The sequence below is a fragment of the Juglans regia genome, chromosome 6 (genome assembly GCF_001411555.2).
Source record: "Juglans regia cultivar Chandler chromosome 6, Walnut 2.0, whole genome shotgun sequence".
Classification (NCBI taxonomy): Eukaryota; Viridiplantae; Streptophyta; class Magnoliopsida; order Fagales; family Juglandaceae; genus Juglans; species Juglans regia.
The window spans coordinates 22,403,614-22,412,942 of record NC_049906.1 but is presented as its reverse complement, the minus strand read 5'-3'; the positions used below and the strand labels follow the sequence as shown (position 1 = coordinate 22,412,942).

The window sequence follows — 9,329 nt, the reverse complement described above, 5'->3', positions numbered from 1 at the left end:
ATTTATATTTAAAAATTAATTTTTTTATATAGATGTTATATTTATTTATTTTTTTTTAAAAAGAATACAAGAAACTTACGTATTTTATAACTGAAAATATATATATTTTTTTAAGATTTCGTTTGGATAGTGAGATGAAATGAAATTATCTGTGAATAATAATAAAATAGTTTGAGTTAATATGTTTTATAGAATTTTAAAAAATGAGAGAGAAAAAATTGAATAAAATTATTATAAAATTAAAATATTATTAGAATATAATTTTTTAATATAATTTTTATTTTAAAATTTTAAAAAATTGAATTATTAATAATTAAATAAAAAAATTTAAAATTTAAAAATATTTATACAAAATAAGATGAGAAAAAGCAAGATGGAGATAGATATATAGGAGTTCAAATTGGGAGAGAGAAATTGACAGTTATAACGTGGTGCCGAGGTGGTGGGATCCAGCCGCTCACAATCAACCAACTGTCTAGACGTTGCCACTTTAAACTAAGTAATAAATGATGACGACGATGATATTCTTCACTGACTGAAGTTTATACAGTTTTGCAGGCGGCTGAGGAAAAAAACATTAATGCGACAGCGCCATTGATGAAAGATCAGTCACGGAAGAGTCATCAATTACAGTATGGAACACTCCCACCTGTACCGACAGTACTCTGATCCTAAGTGCTCGTGTGTTTTTCTTTTTTAATAACACAAATGATTTTTTTAAAAAAAAAAAAAAAAGGTTTAACACTGGATATAAAACGTCGATACCATTATTTCTCTGTATGAATAGCGCCATCCTTACAGTATTATGCATTGACCAACGGGATGACTTTGTCAAACACAGCTTGCTTTGTCGTCCTCCACTAACAAGACGAAGAGGAAGACGTCCTATACGCGTGTACGTAGACTTATCTCTTCTTTGATATAAAGGAATGTGTGGTGAGATACTTATTAAGCGCACGCGCACAAAGAGAGAGAAGAGATAGATCATTGAGCTGAGAGAGAGAGAGAGAGAGAGAGAGAGAGAGAGAGAGATTAATGTGCAGGAAGTCGATCGGCATGAAGTTGCAGCTGCTCTTTCTGGCTTTGTTTCTCTCAGGAATTCACTTCATCGACTCATTTACTGATCCTAATGATGGTATGTTACAGACCACGCCACCATGTATATATATATATGTTCGTTCTTCATCTGGTTTAACGTACAATTAATGTTTGTGTTTTTTTTTTCTTTTTTTTTTCATGATAATATCATGAGTGCTTTGATACATAATCTAGGAATCCTCTCCAAACTGATCAGTGTCAACGTCGATCGGCCCAAAAATTGGTTTCATGATATCTATTTTTAATCCTCTCCAAACTGATCAATAAGTTTTAGAAGCTTAAAGTTAACGGTTAATAATTAATATTAAAATAGCTCAGCTTTGATCAAATTAATTATTTTTTCGTTATTCAACAGTTAAAAGTTTCAACTCAGCTCTAATGAGTATTTGACACCGTGCATCGATCGATCACAGTTTTAAAATATTTAAAATGAATAATTAGATTTTTTTATTTAAAGAAAGACTTTTTGACACGTATATACAGAGGCTTTTTAGATGCTTGCTAATTTCTATATTGAAATCTTTTTTAGATTTTTTTCTAAAATTTAAATTCAATTTAAATCCTAAAAAAATTAAATATCTTTAGATGTTTAAATTGAAATTAAATCTTAAAAATGATATTTCTTTCAAATTTTTATAGGGTTTTTTAATTTTGAAATCGCTTATTTTGTTTTCTTATGTTACTTCAATATATGTTTTTTTTTTTAATTTCTAAAATAAAAATAAAAATATTTATTGGCTTTAGCCAGCTTTCTGTTCATGTATGTAATATATAGCTTATTTTATTTTTGGGTTAATGCTAAATAATATATAATATATATATTTTTATAAATTCGGTTGGTCTCGGTCTCTAAAATAGAGGATCGAGACTTTTCGGTCCGATCCTAGTCCCGGGGTGGGAACAATCCCTGGTCGGTCCGGCCGGTTTCTCCGATCCGGACCGACTAACTTTTACCCCTAGGTTTAGCCTTTCTATTGTACGAAATATATAGCTTGTTTTATTTTTGGGTTAATGCTAAAGGACGTTGTTAGTGGGCGGCCCAGCTTTTGTTGCATGTACTGATAGCTGAATTTTTTTTTACTTTTTTTTATAATTTTTTGTTAAATATTTTTTTTATATTTTTAATTATTAAAAAAATAAAAAATACAAAAATTTATGAATAGTCAAATCTTTAATTATGAAATAAAAATAAAATAAAATACAGGATCAGCAAGTTAACTAGTCCATTTATCATTTTCCTAATGCTAGAAGTGATACATCTGGAGATCATTTGTTGATGATTAAACATTTTACTGGTGCGTGAATGCAGTTGCAGTACTCAACGCCTTGAAGGTCGCGTGGAAAAACACACCACCAAGCTGGGGGTATTCAGATGATCCATGTGGATTACGTGGTTGGGAAGGAGTTACTTGCAACGATAGTACTTCTAGGGTTACTGACTTGTAAACATCTTCCTCTTACACCACACACCACATATTATAATGAGTAAAATGACTATTTTCCTGCATTGTAGTCCTCTTTCTTACAAATCGGTTTAGAAAACACACTAACATTAATCTACAATATTCTTGACACAACAATATACATTATATGTCTAAGATGGCTGGTTTGGTTATACAAAATCAAACTATCTCATAATCTTATATAATCATTACAATTTTTTTAAACTGATCCCGTACAAAATATAATAAATAATTTAACTTTTTCAAATTTTAAAAAAAATTATATTAAAAAATTATATTATAACAATATTTTATTCAACTTTTAACAAATATTCCATCTCATCCCATATGAATTGCGATGAGTTGCGTAACCAAAGAAGGTTACTTTTCCTTTTGTCATTTTCATCCTTCTTCATGATCTTTTGGTAAGTCCTTGTATATCCTTATTTTGTGGATTCCTTTCAAATATATTCAGGAAATTATCAACGATGGGCCTAGAAGGGAAGCTTGAAGCTGGTGACATTGGGGGACTTACTGAATTGACATCCTTGTAAGTACTATCATTCTTTCATTTTCTTTAAATAGATTTTGCCACTACTAATTTGTTGAAGTACTGCTAACATTAATATTAAATTTCAGGGACCTATCATTTAACCTTGGGCTCACAGGTTCCCTCTCTTCAAAGCTTGGGGATTTGAAGAAGCTAAATTTCCTGTAACTTCCAATTATAAGCATTAATAATCTATAATCTCTGGCCTATTTGCACATTATATCCATCAAACCCTACAACAGTGAGAAGCATATCATGTATACATGATTTTTGCCTTTCATGTTTCAGAATCCTAGCTGGTTGCAGCTTCACTGGTGATATTCCAGATGAATTGGGAAATCTTTCAGATCTCCGCTTCTTGTAAGATCTTTCAATGCTTATTATATATATAAGATCACTACATGAATCACAATGCCAGTAATTTTTCTCTATCTACTTTAGAAAAGTGTTAAGTACTTACAAAATCCGAATTACGTGATAGTTCTAATCTCGTTTTATCATAATATATTTTTTTATTTAAGCCTCAATTTTGATTGGTATGGCATTGTATCATGACAAGATGAGTACGTACTGCATGTCCATAGTTATTACTTTTATACCAACACACTGATCTCCCTCTCAGGGCTCTCAATTCAAACAACTTAACTGGAAAGATACCTCCATCTTTCGGTAACTTTGCCAAACTCTTTTGGCTAGACGTCGCGGAGAATATGTTGACAGGACCTCTCCCGATATCAGACTCCATGGGGACCCCAGGATTGGACCTTCTTTTGAAGGCTAGACACTTGTGAGTTTTAATCTTTTTCTTTTCCCAATCTTTGGTTCAATCTATTATTAAGATAAATACAATAATTTGAATATGTTTAAGGATACACAACGTTTATTATTGCATTCATAAAAGAAGAATAACGTGATCATGTCTTCAAATTTGCAGCCATTTCAATAAGAACAAGCTTTCAGGTCCCATTCCAGCCAAACTATTCAGCTCTAATATGAGTTTGATACACATGTAAGTTGATACCAACTATTAGTTTATTTTCATGCATGCTTTAAATGCTTTCTTCCACTTCTAATTAATGCTTTCTTCAAAGACAGATTATTTAATGGAAATCAACTTTCTGGAAGTATCCCACCAACATTAGGGCTTGTAAAAACTCTTGAAGTTCTGTGAGTAAAATACACACTAATTTAATGACACATTGGTACTGTTCTTCAACTAGCCTTTTCTTGAGAATTAAAACTATTCCAACTTGCAACAGTCGGCTTGACAGAAATGCTCTGACAGGAAGTGTCCCAGATCTCAGCAACCTAACAAATATCATTGAATTGTGGGTACTTTTTCACAACATTTATATAGTGGTGGTTTTCTTTTAGTATATTCATATATACTGGTGGTTACCATCTAATTTCTCCTAATTCTTGCTATCGACTTAGGAATTTTGCTCAAAATAAATTGACGAGTGCTTTACCAGACTTGACTCAAATGATGAAACTCAATTACTTGTAAGTTGATGCCATAGTATTTGCATGCAATTGCCAATTTCATGTATATGTTCGAGTAATTTATTCTTTTTATGTATTGATGAATCGTGTACGATGGCTTATTTTACTAGGGACCTTAGTAATAACTCATTTGACCCGTCAGAAGCACCAAAGTGGTTCTCAACCTTACGAACACTCACCACTCTGTATGTCTTCAATCTTTCACAGATGAAAATTCCTCAAATTTTAGCAATACTCACCACTATGTGATCGGTGCGCAGGGTTATGGAATATGGGTCACTTCAAGGGCCCATACCACGAGAATTGTTTAGCCTTCCACAATTACAGCAACTGTAAGACGTTGATATATTATTGGTATAAGGAGAAATTAATTGTTAGTTTGATAACTCATGCTCGATTTCATTTCTCAGGAAATTGAGAGACAACGAATTTAATGAAACATTGGACATGGGTGTGCTTGAAGAGATCAGCCCACAACTGAAGCTTGTTGATTTACAAAACAACGACATTTCTCGTGTAATGGTGGGCACTAAATTCCCTAATTCCTTAAAGTGAGTGAATTCATGGCCCTTCTTAAATGTTCAATTCGAAAATATGTTTTGTGTTTTCTTCTGACCATCAACCTAATTCTTTGTCAATTTGATGTACTTCAGACTAAAAGGAAACCCAGTGTGTAACGAAGGTACTATCTTGGATACTTACTGCCAGCAAAATCACCAACCACCAAAGCCCTATACTACTAGCCTGGCTAAATGTGAAAGCACATCATGTCCTCCTGATCAAAGTTGCAACCCTGGGAATTGTGAATGCGCCTATCCATATAAAGGGACATTATATGTTGTAGGATCACTTTTCAGTGAATTGTCCAATCCAACTGTGTTTAATTTACTGGAAAATAGCTTGTGGGTGAACCTGAGTCTCCCTCCAAGTTCAGTTTCTATTAATCTGAGTATCGGATTCAATTTTGATGACTATCTTCAAGTGCAATTGGCATTCTTTCCCTCAACCGGAAAATACTTTAATCGATCAGAGATTCAGAGAATTGGGTTCCTAATGACTATTCAACAATATAGGCTACCTCTACAATTTGGAGCCTATTTTTTTATTGCAGACCCTTATGCTTTCCCAGGTTCGAATCATATCTTTACTCTGTGTGTGTGAGAGTGAAAATTGTATCTCTACCTGACAATATTGAAAATGTTCTTCAGCCAAACATGGAGGAACTTCTATTGGCACTCGTGTAATAATTACTTCTTGTGCCATTTTGGTTCTGGGGCTCCTGGGAGTAGGGATATATGCAGTTCGACAAAAGAGACGTGCAGAAGAAGCCATTGGATTTAGTAACCCGTTTGGTAAATCATTTTCTTGTGATTGATTGTATAGTTCAAATTTAAGACTATGTATCTAAGGAAGATGAATGGAACATGATCATGCATGCATTTGTTGTCTTATATGGCTAATTTTCTCCATATCTCAGCTACTTGGAAATCAAGTGGCAATGATAGGAGTGGGGCAGCACCACAATTAAAAGGTGCAAGATTGTTCTCTTATGATGAACTCCGAAAGTGCACAAATAATTTCGCCGAGAGAAATGAGATAGGTTCTGGAGCATATGGCAAGGTATGTAAATCTCTCAGTATTCAGTCAAACTTTTGCAAAATCCGCTTCCAAGAACTCATGTTTACTGATGCTTTTATCATGTTTATCTCTCCAGGTTTATAAAGGGTTGCTTTCTGATGGACTAGTTGTTGCTATCAAAAGAGCTCAGCAAGGATCAACGCAGGGTTTACTTGAGTTCAAGACTGAAATTGAATTGCTTTCCCGAGTTCATCACAAGAATCTTGTTGGCCTTGTGGGCTTTTGCTTTGAACAAGGAGAGCAGATGCTGGTCTACGAATTTATGCCTAATGGAACAATTAGAGATAGCTTATCAAGTACGTACGTACATTCATCATGATATCAATTTAATTAGTTACCTCTTTGCAAATATCTAATATACTTAATTAATTACGCACGTAGGGAAATCTGGCATTTATCTTGATTGGAACAGAAGACTTTGCGTTGCTCTTGGTTCAGCCAGAGGACTAGCTTACCTACATGAGCATGCCAATCCTCCTATTATCCATAGAGATATTAAGTCCACGAATATTCTGTTGGATGAAAATTTGACAGCAAAGGTTGCAGATTTTGGCTTGTCTAAGCTAGTATCTGATGCTTTGAACAGCCAAGTTTCAACTCAAGTCAAAGGCACGATGGTAAGTCAAAGAGTCATAAATATTATTAATAAAAATTAAAAACCTACTTTTATCTGTAAAAATTATTTTCAATGTCATGATATATAGAATATATGCAGAATTCGAAGGTAAAAAACAACTTAGTCACAGTCAATGATAGAGTCTGCATAATTTTTGTATAGATAATTAGTAAAGGTAAAAAATTCTTAAATCCCTAGACTTTCTACTTTTGCTAATCTGCCCTGAGTTTTATATATATATTTTGATCCCTCTAGCTTTTAGTATTTGCAATTTGGCCCTAAACTTTTCTAAATCTACTAGGATTTAAAGTCCAAAAATTCTATGTGCATTCAATTTTACGTACTTCTTGTGCATTTTACTAATGTGATTGGCTGCATCATTTTTTTTAATACAAAACAGCCATATAAACCGTTTCCAATTTCTCCACTATAAAGCATTGTGTCTCTCTAAATCTCTCTCCTTCATATACAACATACACAACAATCTGCACATTACGCGGGTTATAGGCTCGTCTGCATGATTGTGATTAATAGATTTGCAAGGTATTGACCTCAGAGAGAGAAAGAGAGAGAGAGAGAGAGAGAGAGAGTACTCTGAGGAAGTTGAGGCAACCAAATTGGCAGATTAACATATATATATATCAAAACAAATTTTTATTATTCATTTTCTTGTTCATACATGGTATTGTAAAATTCAAAGTACTTGCAAATCCTTCCAATCCTACAACAAAATAAAAAATGTCTTATGTAATATATTTTAGACTTGGCATTTAGTGGAATACTCTTTTGATTTAATTTTTGCAAAATGCCTTCTACTTGCAGGGTTACCTGGATCCTGAATATTATCATACTCAACAATTAACTGAGAAGAGTGATGTTTATAGCTTTGGAGTTTTTATGCTTGAATTGCTAACATCCAAGCGACCAATTGAGAGGGGAATGTACATCGTCCGTCAGGTGAGAACAGCGATGAACAAGGATGACGAAGAGCACTATGGTTTGTGGGATATGATTGATTCATCCATTAGAGACACACCAAATCTTATAGGGTTTGGGCAATTCTTGGAAATTACCATGCAATGCATTGAAGATTTGCCTGCAGACCGTCCAACAATGAGTGAAGTGGTAAAGGCATTTGAAACAATATTACAAAACAATGGGATGGCTTCAAGCACATCAGTGTTGTCTTCTACAAGTGACTTTGGAGCTTCAAAGCCGGGTGCTTCTAAGCATCCTTATAAGGATGTTAGTAGCATTGATAACTTTGGTTATAGTGGTGCATACACAGTCTCAACAAGAGTTGAACCTAAGTAGCCAATCCTCTCCTTTATATATTTTTAATAACGAAAGGAAGAAACATAATTAATAACATTTCTTACCTTATTTCTAATTGTATATCCAGGTATAGTAGTAGGATCATAATTTCCTTTTATAATTTTAATTATAAAAAAATTCTTACTATATGAGTCAAGTTTTATACTAGTTATATTATTTATTAACTTATCATAATTTTTTTGTTCATTTCTCATTCAATAGATTGTGGAGCGCACCATCCATATCACTTAATTAATATAAGATTTGATTTGTAAGATTCAAATATTCAAATTTATCTTTTAAATTAAATTATGTTATGTAAACATTTTACTAGATGTGTTCTATACAAAGGCTCAAGAATAAGATATATTTTTTTTACAAACACCAAAACAAAAAATACTTTTAAAAAGTTATTTTCAACTCTACCTATATATATATCTCCACTAAAAATCTTAATAAATAATTTATTTTCTTAAAAAATTTATTCAAATATTTCTCTCATTTCCAAAAATCTCATAAACAAATTTATCTAAAAAAAATATCTCAAAATTCTCAAACACCAAACAGTAATAAAAATTTTGAGCATTGGCATTGGCATTGGCATTGGCATTGGCATTCGTCAAAAGCCTAACTAAATGTAAAATATAATGAATTCCATCAAAACACAGCTGCATTGGATTAGCTAGCCAGTTAGGAGCATTGGCATTGGATTCGTCAAAAGCCTAACCAAATGTAAAATATGATGAATTTCATCAAAACACAGTTGCATTGGATTAACTAAGTTAAAAGGATGAGTGAGAAGTTTTGAGCTACAATAAATAGATGGGTTCCTTCAAATATGAAGAGTTATTGTTCATCAACCAAATATACTTTTAATTCCATATTAATCCCACAACGACCTTTTTCCTTTCCGGCTTTCCCTCTCCCACTTTATTTTTCACCCCACGTGTTTTCTCTCTCCCTTTATCTCTTTCTCTCGCTTTCACAGTACACCAAATTGGTTGAGCATCTTTGATTCTTCATGGCTAAGCAGTACTCTGGCTTTCTCGCGCGACCTTCGTCTCTGCTTCACGTAGTAGGTTCTCCAAGCTCGTAGATCTTTCAATCACCATAATGCCTTGCATAAAAGGGTTAACGAGGATGAAGCTGTCGCGCAGTTGTTGGTGTA

General features: G+C 33.1%; 1 protein-coding gene across 1 annotated transcript; it reads left to right on the top strand.

The window, feature by feature from the left end:
* The first annotated feature begins 946 nt into the window (after positions 1–946).
* LOC108998314 (probable leucine-rich repeat receptor-like protein kinase At5g49770) lies at positions 947–8,313 on the top strand. Its single transcript, XM_035690995.1, has 19 exons — positions 947–1,135; positions 2,408–2,540; positions 3,016–3,090; positions 3,180–3,254; positions 3,379–3,450; positions 3,713–3,877; positions 4,025–4,099; positions 4,186–4,257; positions 4,350–4,418; positions 4,525–4,593; positions 4,704–4,778; positions 4,854–4,925; positions 5,004–5,144; positions 5,247–5,722; positions 5,802–5,945; positions 6,071–6,213; positions 6,308–6,527; positions 6,613–6,848; positions 7,670–8,313. The coding sequence occupies exons 1-19, from the start codon at positions 1,036–1,038 to the stop codon at positions 8,159–8,161; spliced, it is 2,904 nt and encodes a 967-aa protein (XP_035546888.1). The 5' UTR covers positions 947–1,035; the 3' UTR covers positions 8,162–8,313.
* The last annotated feature ends 1,016 nt before the right edge of the window (positions 8,314–9,329 follow it).

Excerpts from the sequence above, each read along its gene's own strand:
- LOC108998314 (XM_035690995.1), top strand. The coding sequence starts at position 1,036 with ATGTGCAGGAAGTCGATCGGCATGAAGTTGCAGCTGCTCTTTCTGGCT. Across the intron at positions 4,419-4,524 it reads CTAACAAATATCATTGAATT|GAATTTTGCTCAAAATAAAT; the intron begins GTGGGTACTTTT and ends CTATCGACTTAG. Across the intron at positions 6,528-6,612 it reads AATTAGAGATAGCTTATCAA|GGAAATCTGGCATTTATCTT; the intron begins GTACGTACGTAC and ends TTACGCACGTAG.